The sequence below is a fragment of the Macrobrachium rosenbergii genome, chromosome 34, assembly GCF_040412425.1.
Source record: "Macrobrachium rosenbergii isolate ZJJX-2024 chromosome 34, ASM4041242v1, whole genome shotgun sequence".
Classification (NCBI taxonomy): Eukaryota; Metazoa; Arthropoda; class Malacostraca; order Decapoda; family Palaemonidae; genus Macrobrachium; species Macrobrachium rosenbergii.
The window spans coordinates 10,712,789-10,740,158 of record NC_089774.1 but is presented as its reverse complement, the minus strand read 5'-3'; the positions used below and the strand labels follow the sequence as shown (position 1 = coordinate 10,740,158).

The 27,370-nt window shown below is 38.5% G+C and overlaps 2 protein-coding genes across 14 annotated transcripts in view; one reads left to right on the top strand and one right to left on the bottom strand.

Moving 5' to 3' along the window:
- The window catches only part of LOC136855981 (phenazine biosynthesis-like domain-containing protein), a 3,385-nt gene extending 92 nt beyond the window's left edge, over positions 1-3,293 (bottom strand). Inside the window, exons 1-7 of the mRNA XM_067133531.1 lie at positions 3,279-3,293; positions 2,288-2,376; positions 1,875-2,073; positions 1,233-1,479; positions 674-855; positions 376-438; positions 1-190 (exon numbers count right to left, since the gene is read on the bottom strand). The exon at positions 1-190 is cut by the window's left edge and continues 92 nt beyond it. Of these exons, the coding sequence (XP_066989632.1) occupies positions 72-190; positions 376-438; positions 674-855; positions 1,233-1,479; positions 1,875-2,073; positions 2,288-2,371 (894 nt within the window). The 5' untranslated portion in view covers positions 2,372-2,376; positions 3,279-3,293 and the 3' untranslated portion in view covers positions 1-71. The remainder of the gene's footprint in view (positions 191-375; positions 439-673; positions 856-1,232; positions 1,480-1,874; positions 2,074-2,287; positions 2,377-3,278) is intronic.
- A 1,391-nt stretch (positions 3,294-4,684) lies between these two features.
- On the top strand, positions 4,685-26,536 carry LOC136856196 (BLOC-2 complex member HPS3). 13 transcript variants are annotated; one of them, XR_010858270.1, is made up of 20 exons: positions 4,685-4,834; positions 12,557-12,777; positions 13,103-13,704; positions 13,960-14,150; positions 14,902-15,089; positions 15,607-15,744; positions 15,915-16,084; positions 16,369-16,481; positions 16,988-17,239; positions 17,685-17,850; positions 17,948-18,046; positions 18,415-18,519; positions 18,755-18,871; positions 19,026-19,229; positions 19,458-19,547; positions 20,399-20,608; positions 20,940-21,116; positions 21,268-21,382; positions 21,949-23,355; positions 24,822-26,536. XR_010858270.1 is itself a non-coding variant. In XM_067133880.1 (20 exons), the coding sequence occupies exons 2-20, from the start codon at positions 8,952-8,954 to the stop codon at positions 22,128-22,130; spliced, it is 3,348 nt and encodes a 1,115-aa protein (XP_066989981.1). In that variant the 5' UTR covers positions 4,724-4,834; positions 8,885-8,951; the 3' UTR covers positions 22,131-22,859. The 13 variants fall into 13 exon arrangements, 11 of the variants coding, with proteins under 11 accessions (XP_066989990.1, XP_066989988.1, XP_066989981.1 ...); XR_010858271.1 differs by having other exon boundaries at positions 4,713-4,834; positions 15,607-15,735; XM_067133880.1 differs by lacking the exon at positions 24,822-26,536 and adding an exon at positions 8,885-8,959 and having other exon boundaries at positions 4,724-4,834; positions 21,949-22,859.
- Positions 26,537-27,370: the final 834 nt, after the last annotated feature.

The following is a 27,370-nucleotide window of genomic DNA, read 5'->3' as shown; positions in this document are numbered from 1 at the left end:
CATTCTCCCCCCAAAATCACACCCCTCCCTGACCTCAGTCACCGCGACGCCATTTTCCACCCTCCAATCAATCAGTCGATCGTTATGTGACCGGTGATGACCGTCGTTGCTACGCCTTTCAAATCGACCCTTTGCGTTTCTTCTCTAAGGAACGTCGTGACGTCACCGCCTCTCTTACAGCACTGGCGACCTGGGGAGAAGTACCTCTCTTATTATTATTATTATTTTTATTATTATTATTATTATTATTATTATTATTATTATTATTATTATTATTATTTTTATTACAGATAAGAGAGTAGTATTAGAATGATCTAAAGTAATGTTATCATTACTATTATTATGTATGAATATAAAACATGATTTTATACTTACAAAACAGCTCTTTAATTCCCAATTCTTTGGACCAGTATGGTGCCAGCACTGTGTGGGCCGACCCTGGAAAAAAAGTATTATTATTATTATTATTATTATTATTATTATTATTATTATTATTATTATTATTATTATTATTATTATTATTATTATTATTATTATTATTATTCAGAAAATTCTTTCTTGTATTGTGGAACAAGACATTTGGCCATTGACTTCAGAATCAGTGGGTTAACTCAACTTAAACTCTCTCTCTCTCAGAAGAAGAAGAAGAAGAAGAAGAAACTCAATAACGTACCAGTCACAGGATCTTCGTTGACACCGTACCATGGGCCCAGGAACCGCGAGAGCACGTGGTACTTCGAAGGACCACCCTTGTGGGCATTGCCTACAGCAGTAAGGATGACGCCCTTGACCAGGGACCCGTCGTGGACCTCCATCATCTCGCTGTAGTTCGGCTGGAGTCCCTCCAGTTCCTCCCTGTTTGGAGGTCAAGGTCAGATGGTAAAGGTTTAGGCCAATGTCAGTTTGTCCAGTCTTCATTAATAGACGCTGACCTTCCGAAAGGCCATTTATATCTTGAAGTGTTCGTGAATTGGTCCACGTCTATTCAAGTACAATATGATATAAACTCAATAAAGAACTGTACGTTTTTTTCAGCCTAAAACACAATACACTGTACATACAGTGATATATGCACATACAATAGGCACACAGAAAATTTGAACTTATGGATGGCAAAGGGAAGCACTCTAGAAGTAATTTCAATCTGCAATCCCATTTGTTCGTATCTCTGAATGTTTGCAAGTTGAATGTTCGTAAGTAGGGGGGTGTCTGTACATTCAAACATATCTTACCTTGTCACAGAGTCATTAAACCTTATCAGAAGATATTTGATGGTGCTACAGAGGCCCACTTCCTGGACTTTTGTCTTCAGAGAGGTCGTGGAAGCCTCGACCAAAGGTTGAAGAAGAAGAGTTTGTTTTGAATCCAGAGGTTTTGGGGCGTTTGCTGGAAAGTCCATCACGAGTTGGTTGTCTTCTCCTCTCCTTACAATCAGCTCTCCACTCAGTGTTGCAAATTTGATTTCCTTTTTGGTGTTTCCTGTTGAAATAAGATTTATTTTCAGTTTTTTGAAGATGTCATGGGTGTGAGAATTATTAGAGCTGGAATAGACCCCTCCTCACTTTCATACGAGCCAAGCGGGCAATCGTTTTTATTGCTTTTTAGTCTGAGTCTATATATGTACGTATATATGGATATAGAACGCTATAGATACATATATATAGAATCTACTGGTCACTTTTGACCAGGGCTTTCTAGTGACAAACGTATCCAAAAAGTTTATGTGCAGAATTCGAGAAGTAAAGAGGCCAGTGTGCTTATACAATTCCATAGGTATCTGGTTTAAAAATGGCCAGTAGATACCAGTAGATTCTACGTATATATCTCAGAAGTTCATTCACCTATACATAGCACACAATCCATAGACGACTCACCAAGGCAGGAGAATATAACGTGAGCGGAAGCTAGGGTAGCATGCCCACACAGGGGTATCTCCTGGACTGGCGTGAACCACCTCAGAGAGAATTGATCCGACCCAACCCAGTCGAAGCCAGAGCCAGTGGGTCGAATGTAGGCCGTTTCGGAGAGGTTCATCTCGCTGGCGATTTTCTGCTTTGTTTCGTCGTTCAGTTCCTGGAGAGAATTCGCCAAGATTTTGGGATGAATTAGACGAGTGTGCCCCCCAAAGAAAGGTGTCTCCCAAAGGTATATTCGATGCTACGTGGCAGAATCAGACTCTTGGCTCATGTTGGGCTAAATGAGCAACGTCTTTGCATACTAAAACGTGAAGTACACTAATAGACAACTCAATAGACAGGCACAGGACCCCCCAAAACATGCAACCCACCTCAGTAAGGGGTACAACAGCCGCTGGGTTACCGTCAAATGGGCGGCTACTGAAGGCATCCACTGTGAAAATCTGCAGCTTCATTTTGACTGGAAAAGTGAATAAAAATGACATAATTAATATACATAAATACAGAAATTTGCTTGTAATTTCATCCTGTAACCATACAGATGGTCTAAAACTACAGGATTAACTATTATATAACATTTTAATGCACTTTTTCCACATTTAAGACAAGGCCTTGTTCCTCGGGTCAACATTTTCCAAAAAAAAGTTGAGATATACAAGTTGTTAAAAGGAGCATTAAGGATTATTTTAGCTTATTTTGATCATAAATGAGAAATTTAGAAGTAAAAAATACGAGAATTTGATGGTATATTCAATAAAATGAAGAAAATGCAAAAATATGGCGTTGTATATACGTATTGAGACAAGGCCGTCTTAGCATCTAATTGGAAAATATTCTCCTTTAGAGTGATTTTATGACCCATAAATAACAGAAAATATCAATTATTTAATATTTTTGGACATATTAATGTATTAATATACAAATCAGAGGGTATTATAGCTCAAAAAAACGATTCTTTGATAGGCATACAGGGAATTTGTATCTTATAACAGGGTCAGGTAGCTAATTATGTGAGTTACCCCCTCAATACGTAATAGAAAACGAATGACTTTTATTTTATTGATGCATGCCTGTTCAAAAATAAATTATTTTTACCTGAATTGATGATTCTGTATCAAATTCTTAAAATTAACATGAAAATATGACTAATAAGTACCTTATAATACTAATTACATATATAAATACAAATAAATATATACATATCTCTCCAAAAATTGAAAATAAATCTCTTTTAGTGTCATTTCCAATATTTTAGATTTTTTATCCGATTTTGAGGACATAAACCACTAAAATTATTCTAAAAACACTCAAATATCCTTTCCTTTGCCAACACTGACACCAAGATAAGATGTGACCACTTGCCTACACTCCGTGACAACAACTAAATTAAGTTATCAAATTCAGACCAGTTGCTAAGCCCGCATTGTTTGTCCTGATGACGTCATGACATGTCTGGCGCAGAATTTGTATAATATTTCGTTTATTTTCCATTTTCTCGTGTTCGGTTTAGTTCCTGATCATTGTTTTAAAATATCGTCTCTATATTTCATCTATTATTGATAAATATGAAGCGAAAATGGCGATAAATAAGACGCTTTCTTGCAGCTTACGTAATGTGATATTATCAACTTGATTAGGATAAAAGGAGACGTGATGTTTGAAACCTCCTTTTGGCTTCGTTCTGTTCAATTTTTTTTCCATTAACTAAATCATATTTTTTATTGAATAATATTTCTTACAATAAAACTTTAAACGTTTGAACTGATTGATTTTCAAGTACATTTACACGAAAATTAAATATTAATTTAAAATTTACTAATTGAAGTCGATTTCCAAGTTTGGGATAAAGTTATTCGAACAATTCAATTGTTGTCCTTCAGACAATATACAAAAAACAGATAAATAAGGGCAATAAAAAGCAAGCATTCTCAACTGTATATCTTTCCCAGGCCTTCGCTCCCATTGCTAAAACTGAAGACTGTTTCTGACATTTTCATAATATTTTAGCCAAAATTGACGACTGGAGACGTGTCAGGGGAATAATATGTATATTACAAAGCAGCATAATTAATTAGAAGGCGATAAATACGTTAAAATGTACGGAATGAATAGAATAAAGAAGATAATTCTACATTTTTGGAACAGAATGAATGGAAAGATTCCTCTGAAGTAGAGAAGAACCACTCCCAAATACGAGAGCAGTATTTTAACTAGCGACGAATTAGTCTACCATGAAGCTTTAAAATCTGCCATGAACAAACAAATGTATAGCTTATGAATAATACATCTAATTCTTGAGGAAAATTGAGTAATATGAACACCATGATGATGTCTGAAATTAAATAACCCTTTACAGTTTTCTCAAACATAGTTAAAGAATTGCAATGATGACGAGGCAGGGAAAGAGGAATGGCATTCACATAGTCCTTATTTATTTCAAAAGAGAATTTAAATGATTTTCATATATTTCAAGATAAGAATATATGCTGTTGTGGTTATATTAGCAAGATTTTGTCATTGTATGTCTATCTTAACAATATGGCAGCTAAAATCTTACAAATATGACGTGTTTTTTGCCAATCTAGTCAGCAGTTAAGTCGTTTACCCAGTCCCGTTTAATTGTGAATAATCGTAATTTTCTGGTCTAAAATATGAATCAAATCGCTTATTTATCAATAAAACATAAAGAATATATTATTAAAAAGTTTATTTTATATAAATACAATGACAAAATAGCTTATTTATGCACAAATAACATAAATAAACCCGTCAAAAGACAACTTGTGCCGAATGAACGTCTCCACCCTCTCTCGCAAAATGTAAACAAAGATGTCTTGTGACTCGACCGCAAATCAGCCAAAGATGCTTTAGTTCTCTCGGCTCTGCTGCGTCCACCGGCTTCCAAATTGCGCCAGAACGTAAGCGAAAAGGTCATTTGGATATTTGCCCGGCCATCTGAGTAGATAGTTAACGCTACAGTCACTAAAAATAGAGGTTTTTTAGAGCCTGGCCTCCGTAGGGGTTAGAGTCGTCTGCTTGTTGTGGGTCAATGGCGCAGGTGAATTTTTATCTCTTTATTTTGTCGTGGCTGTTTCGGTGTTTTAGAATTGCTTGATTGCATTTTTCTGACCCAAATAGGGTTCGTTTTGCGTAGGCTTGCAGTAGTATCCTGGTGTGCCCTAGGGTATGTCTTTTCTCGCGTGCCCGATTCGGACAGCATGAGGGATAGGGTCATTGAAGGGTATTTTTATATATATATTTTTTTTAGAATTTTTTTTTTTATTTATTTGGTGGCTTTGGATTTTTCTAATATACCTCATTCACACTGTGCAAGGAATTGGGTCGCTAGGTATTTTTGTATATGCCATTTTCATATGGTACAAGGAATAGGGTCATTTAACGGCATTTTAATACTTTCTGAGAATTTATGGATTTAATCCATCGCTGCGGATAATTCTGGAAGGCTTCTTGGCTTCTCTACCTCAGGTTCGGTCTTTCTCTACATACCCTAATTGTGCTTGTGTCGTACAGTGCGAGGAATAGGGTCATTTAGGGGCATTTCAATATACTACAGAATTTATCTATAAATTTGTTTATATAGTTTTAAGACTATCAGACCCATAAACCATTAAAATTAAAGTATTTCGTTTTCTTATGTTACACGTTATTCACAGTACGAATCCACTTCCATAAATCTTAACAATGGTTTATGGGTCTGAAATAGCTTTATAAACATAATTTTTAAAGCATCGTCAAAAATTTATTCCCACTATAAGTATTGTTATACCCAGGCTGATGACTGTTCGTTGACACGCTTTTGGGAGAGGCAGGCGTCTAACCCTCTTTTTAGGTGTGTATTAATTCCAACCTAATTTGGAAAAGCTATAAAAAACCTGTCAGACATGTTACCAGATTTAGTGTTTTAGCTGAATGGAAAAACATCATGAGGTGAACCATGTTTGAAAATTCTTCGGACGATCCTTTTTAACCACTTTTTCTTTGTGACAAGTTTCTTTCTGCATAAAGTTGTTTTTCCATTGTTGATATTTGTTATTTGTTTGTTAAGGTACAAACTCAGTGGTGGTTAGGAATTGGGAATTGAGAATGGAAGCGATGACCTGTAGTACGTGAGGTCTCGCAGTGCTTTTGTTGATTGTTAAATATGTCATCGCTCTGTTGATTTTTGAAAATCAGTTGACTGATTTTCACCTTTTGATAGATCATTACTTCTTGTACATATTCCATATATATTTATTGTTTTATTGCATTTTGGTACTTGGGGTTTTCTTCAAATATACCCAACTGCATTTAGACTATTCTTTCTAGTTAGTAATTGCTTTTTGGCCATTTTACCTCATGTTGATCATCATTGGTAATATGGACAAGCATTACCTATCCGTAGATTAATCTTGCATGTCCTATTTTTTCCTTAGAGATATTTTATCCTTGTATATTTCTTGATGTAGTTTGCCTTTAGATAAACATTATTGCAATGAGGCAATTAAGTTTTTTCCTTGTAGAAGGTGGCTGTCGTCTTTGTAGGTCATTTTGGGAAAAGTAGTCATTGTGGGTTGTTTGTGATGTTTGCTGTTGTGCTGCAAGTTATTTGTTGTGCCGTATATCATAATCAGTCCTCAGTGTGTGTTGCCTTTCTGTTTTCGTTGGCCAGTTACACAAGTTCACCTCAACTCCCTGGAGTAGTAACACCTTAAATCTTAAAAAGTGCTGGGAAGTGAGATGCACAGTATTTCACATTTTTATTCAAGCTTTCCGTTTATATTTCATTTCCTTTCCAACGGCGCCTCTTGCCTTATACTTTCTTTTACATTGTTCCTTTCTCTGGGCCTGACTGATTAGTTTGGTTACACTTTTGTAACAGTAATGACAGCTCATTCGACCTCTTGCTCTTGAAGTGACATTACAAACGTAAGTTTAGTATAAGCAGTGACTGGTATCCAAGAAACGTCCCCAACCTGTTAAACATACAGATTATCAGTCTGACATCCCATGTGATGTGTATCTATTAGCCTAGGCTAGTCTAGGCTATGACTGGCATCTTAAGTCGGTGTGTCCGTGAGTTATACATTACGTTTTGTTGTCCCGATAGGTCATTCCTCTCGGCTTCATATTTTCCTTGTCTGGAAACTTAGAGTGCAGTGCGGGTTGACTGTGACGTTGTTGTGTACAGTATGCAACTTTTTCCTTAGAGGTTTCCATAGAAGTTTTGTATTTTGTATCATCTTGAGGATTGTGCTTTTAGACAGTAATGTTGCTACCTGAGCTTTCACTTACCACAGACTGTATTCAGCTTGACTTGTCAAATGCCCCATTTGGTAGCTAGGAACTTTTGAGTAGGATTGCATTTTTTGAGTTTGCTATTGTTTCCGCCTTCTAATGTTTTAAAACACCTGTAGGTGCTTTCTCTTCTTTTGTAATAAGATACTTAATGGTAATTATATACTAAACACAATCTTTGTAGAAGAATTTTGTAGGACCTTGCAGCAAGGTTTTGAATTAATGTGTTTTGAACAGGTATACCTGGATTATCAATTGGTTCTGAATCCTAAAATAGTTTTTATCAAGGACAATATCCTTCTAAACACAAAGAAAAGATAGTTTAACCCTTTTTGTTGAATAGCCTAACTTTTGAAGACAAAATAAAGCTTGTGGATGGCCACACCAGCAAATTTAATGTTACTATTTATCCTGTGTGCCTCAAGATGTTGACAAACAAAGTATAGAATTGATTTGACTTGGCAGTTTTATTCTCTTAGAGTAAATACAGATTTTATATAAACTCATATTAGTTGGAGAACCTTTAACTTTGATAAACCATACCAAGTATTTAATATAATATCTTGACACATAGACTTAGCGGTGCTGTACAGACAACCAAGACCAGGAAGGAGGTATTTTTAGAGCAAATGCATTTCTGCCAGTGTCGTCACTCTTAAAGCAGTAGTGGGTATATGCAAAACCATTAAAAAAATGTTTTAAAAATATCATTACAGTGACTGACTAGGAAATTTTAATGCCTCCTCAATAAATGTTAGTGTGATAAACGAATGTGTGCTTTTCAAAGATGCATCTAGCAACAGATTAAACCACTGTGTCATTTATCATTTGGCTTCAGCAAAGTAGATCATTAGTATTACAAATTTCAATTAGTCACAAGGCACTGTTTTCTGCTTTATTCACTCAAGAAGAATTTTTTGTTGACTTTATTCCAATGTCATGCACTTGTGGGTTTTCGTTACGATGATGAAAAGTGATTTGGTAGTGGTATTTTGCTTCTGTTTATCATGTTTTTCAAATCTGGATTTAAAAATTTTAACTATCATCTGCATATGGAAAGTGGAAAGTAAAAGAGTGTTTGCTATCAATAGGCAGTATACCAACTCGAAATAATGAGTGTTCACTTATCAGGGTAGACAAAAATCTAGTTCTCTGGGCCTGTGATGACTCGTTGAAAAAAGATATTTGTGTACGATAAAAGATTATTTTGTGTGGTTATTAAACATTTTCATATTTTTATTGTAAGAAGTGATCATTGATATGTTTGCAAGTTCATGATTTTTGTATGTGATGCATCAATGGACGCATTTTTCAAGAGGTTATATTGTGTATGGTAAATGTATACATCAAGGGTTTGATTCTTGTCGGTAGCGTGTAGACATTTTTTTGTGGGAGGAATGACTGTGTGCGTACATGCATCCCGTTGCCATATGTCGTCGTTTTGTCATGCAATCAGAACGAAATTGATTCAGGAAAAAAAGAGTGCATGTGTGCATCTTGTTCTGGTATACTACTGTTATGTTATGCAGCCACAATCAAATGAATAATACCAGCTAACTGTCCTGTCAATAAGTTTAATTTCTGATGCCATCAGATAGCAGATTTGCCACTGCCAAAGAAAACTAGCTTAGGCCTGATCTAGTGTCACAAGTTACGTGATTCTCTTCCAGAAGTATTGGGTGTTGTACTGTTGTTAATCAGAGCCCTACTCACCATTATCTCTGTAAGCGCCAACCCTCGATGATGAGGTAATGTTTCTCCTTCGTCTTTCGTCTTTTCTCCGCTTTTTAATCTTTTTTTTTTCCTTATACGCTAATCCTTGCAAAATACGCTGACAAGCTTTTTGTTTTTTTGTTTTTTTTAACTAACATTTTTATATTGTTTTTACAGTTCTGGAAACTAAAAAGAAAATATTGTAGATACTTTTGGATAAGAACAGAATTTTTTGGCATTTTTATGAGAACTATTTTTTTTTTTGCATAGTATTGGGAAGCAGTGTGCATTTATACTATTGAATGCTAGATAACATATTCCTTGGTTGTATCTTAATACCTTCTGTAATTGTTTTTGTAACCTTGTTTGTAGTGTATATTAATGATTGTACAGTAGTTTGTTTTGGTAACTTATTCCGATTAAATTAAACGGCTGCTTGCATTTTAATTTTGATGTGACGTTAAGCTCGAAACAAGAGAGCCGACTCATGTTTGTCCTTTTTAAGACAGGAAGATTGTTTCCTGGTTCTCGAGCAATAGGGACCTGCTTATTATTGAATCTGTTCATTGACAATGTCGTTTTTGCTGACTCCATAAAATAATCACAGAATCTGTGAGGAAAGCTCCGTCATCACCTCCTGAAAAGTAGTTTTCCTTGTCTGAGAGAAGGCCACTTCATTCTCTTGAATAACTATATTATTTCATTACAGGTGGCATAACTCTTCCTGATAAGTTAAAACGTGAATCACATCATCTTGCATTGCTAATATTAACACGTTCTGAATCTCCGTTCTCAGCTCAAGTATGGTGAAGCTGGTCACCTGACAAATTGGAAAGGGTCCTTTAAAAAGTCAGAGAATTCTCCAAGTTATCATTGTTAGATTTTGTGATATTGTTAGACATGCGTTTTGTTTGTTTTAAGCTTTAAAAAATTCCATTTTTAAGGACCCATTATTTCTTGTGGGCCAAATGTGCAGGATATAAATTTACTTCATGGAAATACTGTTAATTCTGTTAGCAAGGAGCTTAATAGCCAGGTGTATTACAGTAAGTACCTTGTACGCAAATACAAGTGGTGTACTGTATGATGGTAGTTATGTCACTAAGTGGATGTAGGACTGGCAGTATGATTGTGGGCATCCAGGTTCTTCTTTTTGAGGGGTGTGGTCCAGCATTGCTGTATCAGCTACCTGTAGCTGTTTCATCCATGAAAATAAGACATTATTTTTCATGTTTCTGTCTCAATAAGGCAAGAACATACCTGCACAGGTATCTTGAATGCCTTCTGTAGGACAACCCGTAGTTTTTCCAGACCCCACTTGGGCTCTGATGCCTGTTTTCTGGTAGGTTCTCTCGATGGCATATGACAGCAACTTGTCCTGGATGAGTAGGTGGAGTGAACTTGCCACAGGCTGTGGTGTCATTGGTTGTTTATAAGTTACAGTAAATTAACGATGTAAAATTTTAAAATATATATAAGTACATAGGTTGGTACTCTGACGGACGGGAATCACCGGTACAGTAAGTTGCTTTATAAAATCACTAAATGTGGAGTTGATGTATCACATTGCATTGCAGGCAAGTGGAACAACTTGCAGTTATGTGAAAAGCAGCCTCTAGACCCTTGCTGTCTCTTGATTGACTTTTGACTCTGGAGCAATTGTTTGAATTTGTTGCAAGTTGATAAATCAGTTGCAGATTTCTGCAGAAATTGAAAGGTACATAGATGCAGGAAGGGCTTTACTATAAATATCCTCTTTTGATACATTTTTTTATGAAGGTTTTCTTGCAAGGGGAGCCTCTTGAAGTTTCCCTAAGCCAAGTTTCGGAAAGATTTGTGTCTACGCGTACATTCTAAGAGTACAAAGCACCAGTATATTGTTGTACATCCTTATCTGCTAGATTTAAAGCACTTTCCTCCGCTCCATATTGGAGGAGGAGAACTTCCTGGGAACTCCTTCTGAAGGCCTGTAGTGGTTGCTCACTGGAAATATTACCAAAGGGTCTATGAAGGCATCCCACTGGCATTGTTTTCTGTCGATTATTTCTCTCTTTCGATCCCTTAGTCTCTTCTTGCATGGCTGTCCAACTTCTTCACCTCTACCTTGCTCCAATTTTCACCTCTTATTAAACAGCAGATTCTTTCGGAAGACCTAATGATGTACTGAAGTATGACTCTGGTCTACTTAGAGTAATTTCAGTTTTCTTACCTTTAGAATTCCCCGTAGGGGTGGAGTGCCGTCAGCGCATCTCATGCCATGCACTGTAGGCATTACTTAAGGTCCCTTGCAGCATCCCTTCGGCCCTAGCTGCAACCCCTTTCATTCCTTTAACTGGACCTCCGTTCATATTCACTCTCTTCCGCCCTACTTTCCACCCTCTGCTAACAATTGTTTCATAATGCAACTGCGAGGTTTTCCTCCTGTTACACCTTTGAAACCTTTCTGCCCTCAAGTTTCCTTTCAGCACTGAATGAACTCATAGGTCCCTGCACTAAATATCCATTACCTTTAGAATTGGTGACCTGTGCTTCCTTTTACTGAGGCATCTCGCTGTGGAGGCATACCTGTCTCTCGCTATCTTTCAAGTAGACTTTGTTGTCATATTGTGGAATATTTCTTCGGTAGAAGAAATACCAAGCCGCTTTCCCTCCAACTTGTAGTATTCTGCATTTCCGACGAGGTCGCACCTTGGCTATAATAATAGTAATAACGATAAAGTCAGTGATTAAAGCACCCTATTTATCATTATCATAAATGTTGTGTGGTTTGAATTATGTATAAACAGTATACATATACGGTACAGTGTATGCTTGCATGTTAAAATGTTCCCCCCACAAGCCTTGCATTTAAATTCTTACATAACCCGGCTTTATAAGAGTTCACTGATTTTCCAGGTTAGTTTTGGTATTTTGCAATGGAAAGCAACTGCAGAAATGACTTCCCTGATGGCTTTTGGTCCTCGTATATACTGACGCAAGGTTCTGGCTTCTTGTAATGAATCATTTTGGAAAAACTCAGATGATAAAGAAGTCAAGATGTTGCCGCAAACATTAATGACAAATTGAATGCATGGGAGACTAGATGCTTATGCTTCCAGCATTCTCTCTCTCTCTCTCTCTCTCTCTCTCTCTCTCTCTCTCTCTCTCTCTCTCTCTCTCTCTCTCTCTCTCTCTCTCTCTGCATGATTTAATAATTGATACTTTTGTTTCATGTGTACAGTACTGATCAAGGCTTCTGTGTTGCATACGGCTGTAACTGTTTATCGATTGTTTTTAGTGTTATACTTGATTTTAATAATGATTTTAACAATGTACTGTATTTTATTTAACAACAGCACTATTAAAATGTAAGTAATGTTATTGCACAGCACTGTATAACCTTAGAAGCCCTAAGGTAAAATAGTAGGGTAGTTCATTGTGAAATTATCTCCCTAACAAGTAACTAGACCTTAAAACTCAACATAACACAAAAGAATTAACAACCATTAACTCACAAATTGAAAATTCATGACTGAAAACCTTGACCTTTCTTTCCAAAAACCTTGACCTTTCTTTCCAGTATTTGATAATTTAATGTAGTCATCGTTGCGCTTCGTGACAACTCCGTCGTTAACGCACCTCGTCTCTTCCAGTGCGAAAATGGTACGAGTGATCTCTGTCCACCACTTCACGCGGCAAGACGTGGCCGGACTGGAGAGGGCAGGGGGGCGTGGCGTCGCGAGGGGGAAGGGGGACATCCTCTTGATTGGGGGCGAGCACCGCGTTGACATAAGAGACTTGAAGAATGGCGCCACACTCCAGGGCAGCTTCCCGACTGTCGATTTGGTGCAGCAGTTGGTGTACTGCGCGACAGGTAACTTGTTTATGCTGGTTTCTCCTCGGTTTTTATGTTGGGTGATGTCTTTCTAAGCTTTTTATGCTTTAATTATTATTGGCATTTGGTGGTCTTGCTCTCAAGAGTGAGTGCAAAGTAAATGTTTCCCTTGGTACATGTTTATCTCAAAGATTGTTTGCATGATGAAGTTTTTAATTCTTCAGAGTAGTAGCAAGTTAACATACATAGTCTGTCAGCTTTTAATCTCCATAATTGTGTACTGGTGTTTGTTTTAAATGATACTCATAGTTTTGTAAAATAAGGTAAAAACAGTCATTGTCACAGAACTTAAATTTTTATACAGGAAACTATGTATGTACCCTGGAAACAAAACCAGCGAGACACGGGGGCGATCACCGCTACGTCCGGGTCTACCTGCACTGGGATCAAGACAGCACAAACCAGCCCATGAGGGCGCGCATAGCCGGCCGCGTCACGCCGAGCAGCCAGTCGGGCATCCTCAACCTCGAGATGATCGAGATACCGCTGAGGAAACCCGCGGAATTCGTCGCCTGTTGCCAGACGACGGGCAACATCGCCGTCGCCTGCGGAATCACCGTGACGATTCACAAGTTCTTCCAGAAGACCCACGACATATCCAAGCTGAAGTTCATCGACTTCGAGGAGATAATCGAGCTGGACATGTCGTTCATCGTCAAAGAAGTCGCCATATCAGAGGACGTGGTCGGGTGCGTTTCGGAGTCCGAGGCCCACATATTCCAGGTGATTTTGAACCCCCATCTTTTAAAGTCGACCTCGGAGGAGAAGGAAGTCAAGATTCAGGAGAAGCGAAGCAAGTCCAGGTCGAAGTCCAAGACGCGTTCTGCATCGAGGTCGCCCGGTCGTAGCACGGATTCTTGCAGCTCCGCCGGTCGATACAGAGGTCGATGGTCTAGCCAGAAAGAGGCAAGTTGAACAAGTAATTTTAAGTAAATCTTTTGCTTTTTTTAGAGATATTAGCAAAAAGAGACAAGTCAGTTTTTATTTGCATTTTCAGATTTGTATTAGCAAATAATTTAAGTTTACATTCGCCATTTCAAAGTAGTTCTTGCAACAATGACTTCCTCTGCTAGAAGAGGAATGAGCTATCAGCTTTCCCAGATTTCAAAAGGAAATACATTTTCGTCGAGAACAGAACATTAAAAACTATTTAATTTCCAGGAGACTACTAGCTCTGTCATCAGGAATGCAGATGATTACACCGATCTCTCTGAGTTGACATGGGTGCCAACCCTGTCCTACGGCAGGAAACGGCCAGTCGACGACAAGAGGTTTCTCCTGTTCCCCTCTCTGGTGGGGGCCGCTCACTGCGGACCAGTAGCGGAGCCTGGAGAAGTGATAGGCCCCGTTAGGTATGCCTGTGTTGTGGTGCCTCTGTTCCACCCCCAGTTGCATTGCTACCCATGTACAATTCTCCTTTGTGTTTTAATAATTTACAGTACTTACGTTTTGTATTAATTTAATTTGTTCTTTCTTTTTTAATAGTGATTCCCTCATTCTTTCTGTGTTTTCCGTAACCTTCTGTTACCTCTTTCTAATGAACACTTTAATGTTCTTCGGAAGCTTGAATTTCAAGTCACCGGCCATTGTGGTGGGCTTGTTCCATGTGAATAGGATTCATCTTTTTAATAATAATAATACTAACTTAGTTATGAGATAGTCAGATAGATTCCCTGTCTAGCTTAGAAAATGAAAGATACAGAATTAAGATAATTTTTTCCTCCAGTGTTAGGCAATAAGGTACCACCCTACTTATGAACATTCAGCTTAAAAACATTCTGAGACACAAGCAGACAGGATTGCAAATTAAAATTGTGTTCAGAGCGCCCCCCCCTTTGTCATCCGTAAGTTCAAATTTTGTTTTGGGCGCCTGTTCTATAGATACGGAACTTTATGTACAGTGTATTGTGTTTTACGATGAAAAAATGTTCCTGTACTTGAATAAGCGTGAGGAGTACAGTAGCCAACTTGAAAACAGTTCAGTATACAAAGGCCATTCGAAACATAACTCATTTGCAAGTAGGGCGGTGTCCGTACCTTTGAACGAAATCTGTTTTTCCTGGAATCCAGATTGATTGTTGATAAGAAGTAATTCTCACTTAGCTCCTCCCGCTGCTCAAGTGTTCGTGTGAAGTTGCTGAGCGCCAGCACGACTCCGCAGAAGATGCCGCCGAACATTTTCGAAGCCGTGACGCTGATTCACCGCCGAGCTGACCACACCAACGACCCCGACATCCCCTTCACGAATTTGCAGATGATGGCAGTGTATGGGTCGGAAGCAGCGAAAAAGAGTACGTGTTCTGCACGACAGTTCGTTAATTTGTCGAATGTTCTCTGCCACATATAGTACTGTATTTTGAAGTGTAGTAGGCAGTCCCTGGTTTTCGATGGGGGTTCCATTCCTACGCCGTGTCATAAACCGAAAATCATCGTAAACTGGAAAATCGTCAAAAATTGTCAAAAATCCTAAGAAAATCTTACTTTTAATGCTTTGGGTGTATTGAAAACGATATAAACTGCATTTTTATTGAGTTTTTCATCAAAAAGACCTCCAAATTTTTATTATTCTGCCGTTTTGGAGCCATATTTCTTCCGTCGGTTAGGCGTATGATGTGCCGTAACCCTGGAACATGCATCGTAAACTGGGAAATAATTTCTGACGAATGTATTTGAAAAGTGTCGTAACCTCGGAACGTCGTAAGCCGTGGACTGCCTGTACAATGTTGATTTCACAGTTCACTCTTCTCGAACTGCAGTTAGATATATACTTCGTCTTTACCCTAAACCATTCCGATTTCTCTTGTACAGATAACAGCTCGACTCCTCGAAGGTCGTCACATCCTCTCTTGCCCGCAACAGCCATTCCGAAAGTCGGGGCTTCTGTGTTCCTCACCACTCCGCACGTTGGCCAGCTTTACCACATCACTCTGGCTGACGGTGCGTTTGGTTAGTGGCAGTTCTTGGCTTTGTGGTGTAACCCGAGATTTTGTTTACTGAGATGATCTGGATAAGTTTTGGGTAGATTTATAACTGCTGAATAAGCAAGCTTCAATTTACATGAAGTGTTTTGTTGCTGTTTATGTAATTGCTACATTTTCTCGCGCATCCACTTTCAGGAACCAGTGTAGTGAGAGGTGGTGTCTTCTCGTACACTGCGCCCGTTTATACGGTAGCGTTAGAGCCGTCGCTCTTGCACGCCCTGACTCTGACCGGATTGGAGACCTATACCTTGCGACCACATCCACATGTCGTAGTGTCCCATCTTCCGGAGGATCTTGATATGGTTGTAGGTATCTTTTCAGAGATGAAGAGGCTCTCTCTCTCTCTCTCTCTCTCTCTCTCTCTCTCTCTCTCTCTCTCTCTCTCTCTCTCTCTCTCTCTCTCTCTCTCAACAGCCTGGACTGGTTAAAGCAACTCTGATTATTCCCCGAAGTAGGGAAAATGGAATACAGTAAATATAGAATTCTAGAAACAAACTTCCTCCCTTATATTGTAAATGTATTCATAGCATGTCTTAAATTTGACGTATTAGTTACTTTCAAACACAATAAACTTACTGTTTTTTTTTAGGTACCACCTCATTGGGAAGAGACGGTGTGTTTGGTCGGCCTGAGACCGTTCCTTAATGTTGAGACCCTAACTTTGACTGACGGCTGTTTGGCTCTTATTGCTGCCAATAATGAGTAAGTTAGGCCTATCTTTTTACACGTGAAGAATACCTGTATAATTTTTACAAATTGTTATACAATCAAGCCTGAAAGACTGTTAGTTTGACAAGGTGTTTTATGAGGCTCTGAAGAATATTGGTTTGATGAGAAGTTAAATGAAGAAGGTTTGAAGGACCCAAGATTGTGAAAAAGCTGTGTAATTGTAATTATTTTTGGAGAATCCCAGTTCAGCAAGCTCTTATTGAAAGATACTTGTTTAAGCTATGAAAAATATTTGAAGGCTGTTAGTATGAAAATGTGTAGCGTAATGTGATTTAGACATTAATCAAGAAAGTCAAACCAGTATAAGAACGGTTCATATGGAATGACATTGCTGTATAGTATTGGATTATCAAGCATATGTTAGCCGAAAGTAGGTTCACATACAGTATTCTGTATAGCATTGGTTTATCAAACATATGTTTGAGTTAGTCCGAGGTACTGGTTATTTTTAATCAAACCTTCCTTCCTGCGTACTTTAGGGGTGGCGACAAATCCCACACCGTCTATTCCCTGCATCTGCCGAGCGCTGCCAGTCTGTACAAGGAAATGGTTCGCGTCGGGAGAAGCCACAGGTCCGCCTCTCCGTCGACGTACCTCCACCTTCTGCTGGAGGCCCACCTCGTCTTGACGACAGCGATTCATTTCGAGTTGCCGACAGTCGAGGAAGCCGAGGAGGATCTCTACGCTCTGTTACAAGACTCATCTGCTCTGCTTGGGGATTACTATGCTCAGTAAGAGTTCAAGTATAATTTATATTACCTTTTACAGTTTACTGAAGTTGATTAAACTTGTGGATCACAAAAACAGTAAATTTCCCACTTAGCATTTTTTATTTTACAGAAAACAGTCCCCCCATTTTTTGCAGGTTGTCTGTGGAATAATAATCAATTTCCTTTCATAAGAAAAAAAAACTAGAACAGAATGAGTTGGTCTTATCGAAGCAGATTTGAGCAAATATAGTGACTTCTGAAGTAGGTTGCATAAGTAATTAGCAAACATTTTATGGCATGACTTAGAAGTAATGCAAGTGCAAGGAGATAACTGTAACTTACAAGACCAAGAATCTTAGTCTGTCTGAGCTCTTCAATAGAAACTTTCACCCCTGACTTGAGGACTAGTGTTTTGTTAGACATTTAACTGCAAGTTTAAATCGACTGGAAAACATTTGCACCACAGATGCACGGGCGAAGCCGAATGGAAACAGGGGACACAGTATTACCAGGTGTCGAGTCTGAGCCCCGACGCGGTGATAGAGCGTCTAGATCCCCAGTGTCCTGGACTTGTCGCTGTTGTTACTGACCTGCTTCTTCATCCAAGTACTCCCATGTTAACGTCGGCACAGGTGAGAAAAAAGAGTTCAGATTTGTTTGTCAGTGTGGATGATACTTACTGTTTTTTAATCGCCAGACATCGAAAACTGACTTGATGTTTTCTATCAGGCAAACTGCGTCTTGGAGATGCTGGAGAAAGTGGCTCCGGAAAAAGTGTCGACGATAATTCTGAAGTCCAAGTGTCTGAAGGATTACAAGAAGGATAAGGCAAGTGCACGATTTTGGTTTAACTGGAATTTGTGTTCTGCTTTGAAAGAGAAAAGTATATCGTTTGGTGTCTAATGGAAACACTTTGAGGTTCCTGATGTTTCCTAAGCCATGTAGCTTAAATTTACAAGGTTCATTTTCATTATGGATGTGAAAGGAGAATTCCAGAGGTAGTTTTCGACTCCAGTTAAAATGTCACTTGTAGGAAGAAGAGGAAATACGTAAAAATCCATCAGATTATTGTTTACATGATGTAGACCTTTATAAACTTGAATTTTATATAGTAAACCTAAACAAATGAAGCAGTAATTAAAACATTGGTAATGAGCAATTTCTTCAGTCACGCCTTACGCATTCATCCATTTTAGGTCTTGGCGATTATAAAGCAAGAACTTTCAACGACGTCAGAACCTCGTCCAGCGGACGTTCTGGCCTTGGCCCTGGTTTTCCTTGATCGAGGATCACCAGAGCAGGTTTGTATCTTTGGGTAGTACGTTTTGTCGAGTCGTACTTTATGAAGAAGCATTGCTTTATTGGGCTGAAAGATATAACTTGATCATCATGTTTTGGAGACCGTTTTGATAATTGCATGACTTAGATTTGAACACATTTTATACCTTGAATTGAATATGGTACGGATGTCATTCCTTGAAAACTTTATTTTTATCCTTTTCATGAATATTAATACTTGAATTTTTGTCTCCTTAGGTTGCAACAGTGCTGGCATCATTGCGCGCTTACCAGCTAGTGGTGGTTTTGTTGAAGCATTCCAGCCTGCTACTCGTCACGGAAGATGGCGTCACGCGTCTGTCTCCCCTTGCTCAGGTTCGATGTCGAACGAGCGATTACAATTGAATCGATTAAAGCTACAGTATGCTGTTCTATAAAACTTCATTCCTTGTCAGTGCTGAAATTACCGTCTTGGAATGGTCTACTTTTCATTTAGGTTTTGTAATATTTAAGTTATTTTTTCTTGCAGGTCCTCGCCGAACACAAGAAGGAAGTTTTCACGGAGGTTTTCGTCTCGCTCATCGGAGACGGGACGCTGTCCTTGAACGCTTTTGTGGATGCTTTCGTGGCGGTGTACCCTATCGTTTCGTGTGGCCCAGAGTGCAACATGCACTCTCTCTGGCTCCGAGACTTCTTGGAGAAGTTTTTTTTGGAGTATGCCCATAACCCTGAGGTGAGCCTGTCCTCGTAAACTGTTACCAAAAGGCAGTTGGTATATTAGATGCTGAAATGACTCTGCATGGCTTCTGTTAAAATATTTTTAGGCCTACTGTACGTGCAGTGCATTTTATAGTAGTTATACTAATTTAAATCCCTTGTAGGACATAATAAATTTATGTCCCTTTAGGACGTACTAAATTTATGTCCCTTGTAGGACATACTAAATTTACATCCCTTCCAGATCACGGACCACAGAGAGCGCTATGACCGGGCCGTGACGGTTCTTGTGAGCTTGTACCTAGCGAGCCTGATGGGGGCCTTTGGGGATAAAGTAAGTGTTGAAAAGGTTTGTGTGATCAAGAAATTTGCATGCTGAAGTCACAGGAGTAGTGTGGCTGAAGGCAGAAGCATTTTTAAGCAGTTATATGAAGAAATTGTTAAAAATTTATATTTTAATTTTTTTTTATCTAGTGTTAATTATTTGTATAAGGTTTTTGGGGTCTTCAGTGTAAAATACTTGATGAGAAACTAAACAAAATTTGTAGAAAATGTTGGAGTTGTAGGAAAGAGATTTTGGCATATAGAGGGGGCTTTTTTTTCACCTCACAAACATTTTAAAATAGATGTTTTGATGTACTTTTCATGTGGTAAGGTATTCATTATTTTTTATATGATGTTTAAGGGGTCCTCACTTTAAAATACATAACAGAAAACTAAACAGAACTGTAGAAGCTCTAGGCAAGACAGATCTTGGCCTAGAAAGAGCATAGCCAACAGATCTTGTTTTGTCATTTTTTATGTGGTGTTAATTATTTTTATAAAATACTTGAAGAGAACTAAACGAAACTCGGAATTGCAGGAAACTTAGATCTTGGCACACACAGAGAGGACAAATAGCCAAAATTTTCACTTGCAAAATTAGAGATTTATGTTTTGATGTGCTTTTTATGTGGTAATCGTTATTTTTATATGTTGTTTGGGATGTTCACTGTAAAACACATAACAGGAAACTAAATTAAACTGTACAAACTTTAGGAAAGACAGATCTCAGCATACAAAGAAAGCAAACGGTCAAAAATTTTCCCTCGAATGAGACCAGATGTTTTGGGGGCCATTTTGAAGCTTAGACAGACATCCTAAATCCTCCAGTAGATTTTATACTGTTACTCTATTCTCCCGCAGTCCAAGGAAGACCCGAACTGGAGCGACCAGCGAGCAGCCCTGAAGGAGCTCTACGCCCCGCGTCCCACCTTCCTCAACCTCCTGCCTCCGTTCAACATGGAGACGTCCCTCGAGAAGGGGATCGACAAAGTCGAGGGCGAAGACAAGGGGCAGGGAGAAGAGAGCAAGGAGGACTTGTCGTCGACTCTGCTGCATCTTCTCGTCTTGCAGGTGAGCGCTGCGCTCGTCTCGAGTGTCGAGTCTTGCGACGATGAAGGCTAGACTAAGATTTGTCTAATGATAGGCTGAAAAGATATTGTCTAAAGGTAGTCTGAAAAGATATTGTCTAAAGATAGTCTGAAAAGATGTTGTCGAAACACTAAATAGGTATTGTTTAAAGATAGACTGAAAAGATATTGTCGAAAGACTAAATGAATATTGTCTAAACACAGACTAAAAAGATATCGTCCAGATTTTCATAAGAAAGACATACAGTATAGATAAAATTCGATTGTTAATCAGTTTTATTTGACAAAATCATTTATACACCTGCCATTTTCAGTCACTTCTGAGCTCAGAGCTGCCCTCCTCAGAAGACAGGGCCAACGTCCTCAAGTTCGTCAAGACGAACCCCACTGCCGTAGGAGCCCAGTCCTTACATTTGCTGTGCCTGGAGCCGGTCCAGCAGATGGAGTATATGCTTAACCACTTCCCGCTTATTCTACTCCAGTATGGCAAGGTCGGGAGAACATAATTCGTTTGACTTTTTTATGTCATTTAATGTTTAAAGGAATTGACATTTTTTTGGTATAGGTCTATCCATTTTGTATGGCGTAATTCAGTTTAATTCATTTTAAATGCTTGAAATTCATTTGTTAATTTCTTTACAGGATGTGTACGACACCCCGATCGAGTGGGTGGATCTTGTGTCCGCCCTGATCAATCACAAAGCAGGTCTGGCCTCGAGCGACCCCGCACATCAGGTTTATTCGGATGTTTTGAATGGTAAGGAGTTCCAAAAGGTTTTAACTTTGTATATACACTTAAGAACTTTGCATAAGCAGAACAAGTTAATTTGCAAGTGTCTATATTTCTGTTCATTTCTGGTACACAAATAATTCTTTACTCTAATAATTGACACATCTTTCAGAATCTGATTTACCAGAGTTTTTGACACTTCTGGAATCTAATTCACCTGAGTTTTGACACTTCTTTTATCTAATTTACACGAGTTTTTGATACTTTTTATCTAATTTACATAGTTTTTTTTTATTTTTAACCTGGAACCTAATTTACCAGAGTTTTTGACAATTTTGGATTCTTAATTTACCCAGGGATCTTAATTTGCCAGAGCTTTTTATTCCTCTTATGAAATCCAAGTTCCCCAACTTTTTGACACCATTGGAATCTGATATACCAGAGTTTTTATCACTAGGAATCTAATTTACCCGAGTTTCTGTCACTTTATCTGGAATCAAATGTACCAGAGCTTATACACTTCTGGAATCTATGGAAACCTTAATTTACCAAGTGTTTACACTTCTGGAATCTAATTCACCCGACTTTTCCAGATGTGTTGAGCGACCTGGTCGTCACATCTCCTCTGGACGTGTTCCTCCGCATAATCCCCAGCAGCCACCACGAAGAGTTGCGGAACTACATCCGCCAGTGCCACTCTGCAGCGCTGGCCACTTACCTCCGTTCCTCGTTAATAACGTACGCAAACAACCTGTTGGCGCAGATGGCCAAGTAATTTATAAAACTTTTTTTTTCCCCCCCTCAAAGTGCTCGCGACAAACAACGAGCAGCATCCCGTGCAGGTATGGTAATAAGATTGTTTGTTTACCGGTTACACACACAAAGGTGCCACATTGCATTTATGTAAGTCCTAGTGTTCAGAATCTCTTCCTCCTCTTGTCGTCACACGAATTACGATGTTCTAAAAGTTCTAGTCCTACTTAGGTGTGTATATATGAAATTGTATAAAATTGTAAGTTTAAAGTAATCTCGTTTTTATGGGTCGAGTCAGAAGGTGCAGTTAATTTTTAGCTATGTAGTGTTGAAGGTAACTTAAGATTTATATAAATAGCAAATGACCTGTTATGTTTTAAATGAGATGCGTTTATTGTCGAGTTACAGAATTTATTATGCTGATTTTTCATTTGCTTTAGTTTTAACTGAAGTTCTTAAACTATTATCTGCACAAATTGGGTATATAGCTTTAAGTGTCACTTTATATATGTTAAAATATACTTTAGTTTTGTTCTTTAGTGGTCAAGTTAGTTCAAGTTGGGTCCTTTCGTAAATGACGATTGTTTTTATTTATATATTTACCGTTAAATACGTTTGATATACTCATTTCCGTTTCTTATCTAGTCATAATGTCTGAACCCACGTTGAATTTATTTTCTTTCTTTTGCGTGACTTTGTAAAGTGAATATAGCTCAAAAATTGCTGAAATAAAAACCGTATGTTATAAAAATGTTTTTATTGTGTTAATCAGTTCCTGGAGTAAATAAGGAAAGTGAATAAGTTTGTATATCTTTGCAGTTACTGTTATTTAGACACTTTACAGAAGATTCAGCATTTCCTAATGAGTTTCAAAGAGAAAAATTACACTCAAAATTCACTAATTTTATGTAGAATTCATGACATTCACCACTGGATGTTACATGTTCATATTTTGACGTTTTGATATTTTCTTTGTATAAATACCACCCCATATTGTCCAAGATGGATTGATATACTCTAGTCATTATCATCTTTGTTAGGTTTTATCTTTTTGGAAATCAGTGATGTGAGTTCTCCACTTTTTCTGTTTGCACTTTCCACCTGGTACAGGTCTTCAGCTGAGCCATTTTTCTGTGATTTTCCAGGTTTTTTTACAGGCTTTTATTCTTTTTACAGGTGTTTAACCTGCTACTTTCATAAATTATACTTTTTTGATTGGGCCAAGCCACTACCTTCCTTTTCCAAAAGCTCTATTGGCTTCGTCAGCGTCAGCAGCCTGAACGTGGTCGTGTAAAGAACTGAACCTCGTCCTCTGAGACGGAGTTTGCAGTGTCTCAGCAGTGCCAGAGATCTTGAATGACTGAAAGGACCCAAGAGATGTCATCCTGGGTGGAGTGGAAACTGGAAGGCCCCAATCTGGAGTCATGAGAGCTGGAGAAAACTCCAGTGAGCTTGTGTGCTTGAGGTACAACTCTGGATCATGGAAAATCTACAGTCTCTGGTCAGGCCAGGAGAATGTGCGAGGACCTTATGAGAAGACTATAACCTCTATTGAGGTCACAAGCTCTTGCATATCTGCAGCTCATCCTAAAGAATTGGTAGCAATCACCTCGGCCACAGGAAGGCTGGAAATATCTAAAAAAGACTCATCATCCTGTCTAAGCTCGGCAATGGAAGCTCCCTCGAGATGTTGGTGAGGTCGTTTAGTATTGCGTAGGTTACACATCCGCTCAAGAACTAAAAAGAAGGCATTCCTATTCAGGAGCTACCATCTTGAAGAGTACAGAGATCATCAGATTGTTCCTGTTTATAATCTTTCACTAGAAGAACTTTCCTTGTGACAAATCAAATCTTGCCTTCTTAGAGAGAGAGAGAGTAGAGAGTCCCAACACTGCTACAGCACCTTGAGAAACTGGAAGGATCAGGTGGTGTCGTTCTGGTTGCACCAAAAACTGCCAGGTTTCAATCTAGAGTTATTAATGTTCCATTAACGATCTTAGATTGAAGCTGGCATTTTGTTGCACCTAGGATGACACCACCTGTTCTTGCTAGTTTTTCAAGGTCCTGTGCAAGAACTAGTTTTTCAAGGTCCTGTAGCAGTGTTGGGACTCTCTGCTCTCTCTCTCTAAGAAGGAAAGGTTTGATTTGTCACAAGGAAAGTTCTTCTGGTGAAAGATTATAAACAGAAACAATCTGATGATCTCTGTACTTTTCAAGATGATACCTCCTGAATAGGAATGCCCTCTTTTTAGTTCTTGATTGGATGTGTAACCTACGCAATACTAAACGACCTCATCAACATCTCGAGGGAGCTTCCATTGCCGAGCTTAAACAGGATGATGTCTTTTTTTAGATATTTCCAACCTTCCTGTGGTCAAGGTGATCACTACCACATCTTTAGGATGAGCTGTAGATATGCATGAGCTTGTGACCTCAATAGAGGTTATAGTCTTCTTATAAGGTCTTCGCACATTCTCCCTGCCTGACCAGAGACTGTAGATTTTACATGATCCAGAGTTGTACTTCAAGCACACAAGCTCACTGGAGTTTTCTTCAGCTCTCATGACTCTAGATTGGGGGTCTTCCAGTTTCCACTCCACCCAGGATGACATCTCTTGGGTCCTTTCAGTCATTCAAGATCTCTGGCACTGCTGACACTCTGCAAACTCCATCTCAGAGGATGAGGTTCAGTTCATTACACGACCACTTTCAGGCTGCTGACGCTGACAAAAGCAATAGAGCTTTTGGAAATGGAAGATAGCAGCTTGGCTCAATCAAAAAAGTCTTCGTTTAAGTTCTGCTGGTGAAATATTATGAAGGAAAACCATCCGATAATCACTGTACCCTTCATGATAACATCTCCTGAAGTGATGCTTCCTTTGAAGTTCATGACTGTTAGTGTCTGAAAGACTTTATAAACATCTTGAGGAAGCCTTCATTGCTGAGCTCAGATAGGATGACGAGTCATCTCCTAAGATTAACAACCTTCCCATGGCAAAAAGGTGGTCCCTACCATTCTTCAAGCTGTGCAGTTGAGTATGCAAGGGCTTTGGCCTATAATGGCTCCACAATTTCTAGCTTGACCAGAGACTGAAGATTGGTAAGAGCCAGAGGCATTTGCCTTTGAACACTAACCATCTATTGCCACATTAGTTACTGCAAGGATGGGCTTTAGTCTTCCTGGTCTTGTTATCTGATTAAACTCCAGGCATGTTGGCTGATCCTCTCCTATCTCCAAGTTGATCCACTTCAGCCTTTACCAGCAGACTAACATTATGCTCAAGAGAGGGTTCTTCTTTCGTCTGTCGGTAGGATGCACTCTACACTCTTCTTGATGGTCCATCAACTTTTAACTTGCCTGTTGATCCCCTGCAATATCATCTGAGGGACTGGTTTTGTTGACTTGTTGCAACTCAAGTTTGAGGAAGGGGTACTTTGACATGCCACCATTGCACAATTGTTGAAGGGAAGATCAATGGCAGCTTGCTCCTTTGTTTTAATGCGATGAGCTCTAACCTGTAGCAGGCTTTGTTTCTAATACATATCTTCCAATCGACAGGCTCCTGTAACCTCGCAGGACAATTCTGAAGATTAGTTGACCCGCAGCTCACTTGTCCAGTTACTTTCATACAGTTTAATCCTGTCCATCACTTTGTAGACCAATCGCACCCAATCTCCCAGCTGGTTCCTTTTGCCCGAGGAGTTTTGTTACATTGGTGCTCATTAGCAGAAGATGGGTTCTGTCAGCTTGCTAACTGGCTGTCCAAGAGCTGGGTTGCAGCAGCTTGCAAAACACAGTCTTCATTCAGTTATTTCCTCCTGAAAGTAGGATATTTATTAGTCATCAGGAAGACATTAACTTATTGAAAGCAAGTTCATTACCTTCAGGACATAGTTTGTAAATGTAACAAATTAAAACATGCATGTACTATGTATGTTAGATGAGGCAGGATATGAGCAGATATATTACCTATTACCAATAATCTTTAAATGCCTGGTTTGTAAAACTAAGATGGAGTGAAAATGACAGCACTCTTTATGCAAAATTGTTTGCAATCTTCCAAATAATTTTCTTGCAGTGAATGAGATTTAATATAGCCAGCTAAATTGCCCAACAGTAGCATAAAATAATGATTGAGTGTTGTATATAAAACATGGTCAAATTTTTTCTTACTCCTAAATTTTCTGTACCTCTAAGAATAAAAAAAAGCAATTTTGTGTTTGGTCAAGTCTTTGGTGACTGACCACGAAAATACAACTAGAGTATATATATTCCTCTTGGCGATATTGCAAAACAATGATTTTTGAAGACCTCTGAAAACCTATTTTTTATTGCGATCTTTTAACGCTATTTTGTCAAATGTACCATCATTGTAATGTTTACTTTATAGCCTATATACTATTTATTAAAATATATGTCTGTTATAACTGGTTTTTGTTTAACCCGAATTCAACTCTAATAAACATCTGGTGGAAAAATTACTATTCAATATTATAATCGTATAAAACTTGCATAAAAAGTTTGGTTAACTACATGATACCGGTAATCTTAACTAGCACATTTAACTCTTTGTAAAGATATGGTAGATTCAAGTTATTTAAACTTAGGCTATAAAATACTCTCACAAATCAATTCATTAAAACTTCATGTAGTTTTACGATTTTCATAGAAATAAGAAAAAAATGTCACAAAAAACTCACAATATAGTGTAACCATCTCCCCTTGACACTGGCAATCAAGAACTCTGATGCTGTTGTATATATCTTGCTATCTGAATCAGTTCCGTCTTGAAATTGTTGATAATCCTTCCTGTGTAGACTCCGTCTGTACAGAAAATAAAATAACCTACTACCCTACTCCGGAAATTAACACGACTTGCTCAATAAAGCTGGCATTCAAAAACAAATGCAAAAATCCTGACTATGAAATCTGTTAAGATCAAATTATACTATGTCCTTACTTCCAACAACTCTTAAGTCTTGACAAATTGAGAAATCAAGAGTTACAACCACTTGCACCCACTAAACAGTACTGTGCCTAGACCTAACGGAATCCCATGTAGGAACCAGCCGGAAGCGATCAACTAACTAAAACAATATATTAAAAGCCTAGAATGCCAACAAAAATTGATGGAAAAGTCTGCAGGACGATAATCAAAACTACCTATTAGAATACTATAGGTTTAGAACACTTTTCTCCTTGTAAAAATGAAATTATATCTTTTCTAAACAAAATAAATAATGCATTCTTGCCCTGAACAC

Coding starts and splice junctions, on each gene's coding strand:
- LOC136856196 (XM_067133880.1), top strand. Junction 15,745..15,914: donor TCTGGCTGACGGTGCGTTTG/GTTAGTGGCAGT, acceptor ATCCACTTTCAG/GAACCAGTGTAGTGAGAGGT. Junction 16,085..16,368: donor CGGAGGATCTTGATATGGTT/GTAGGTATCTTT, acceptor GTTTTTTTTTAG/GTACCACCTCATTGGGAAGA.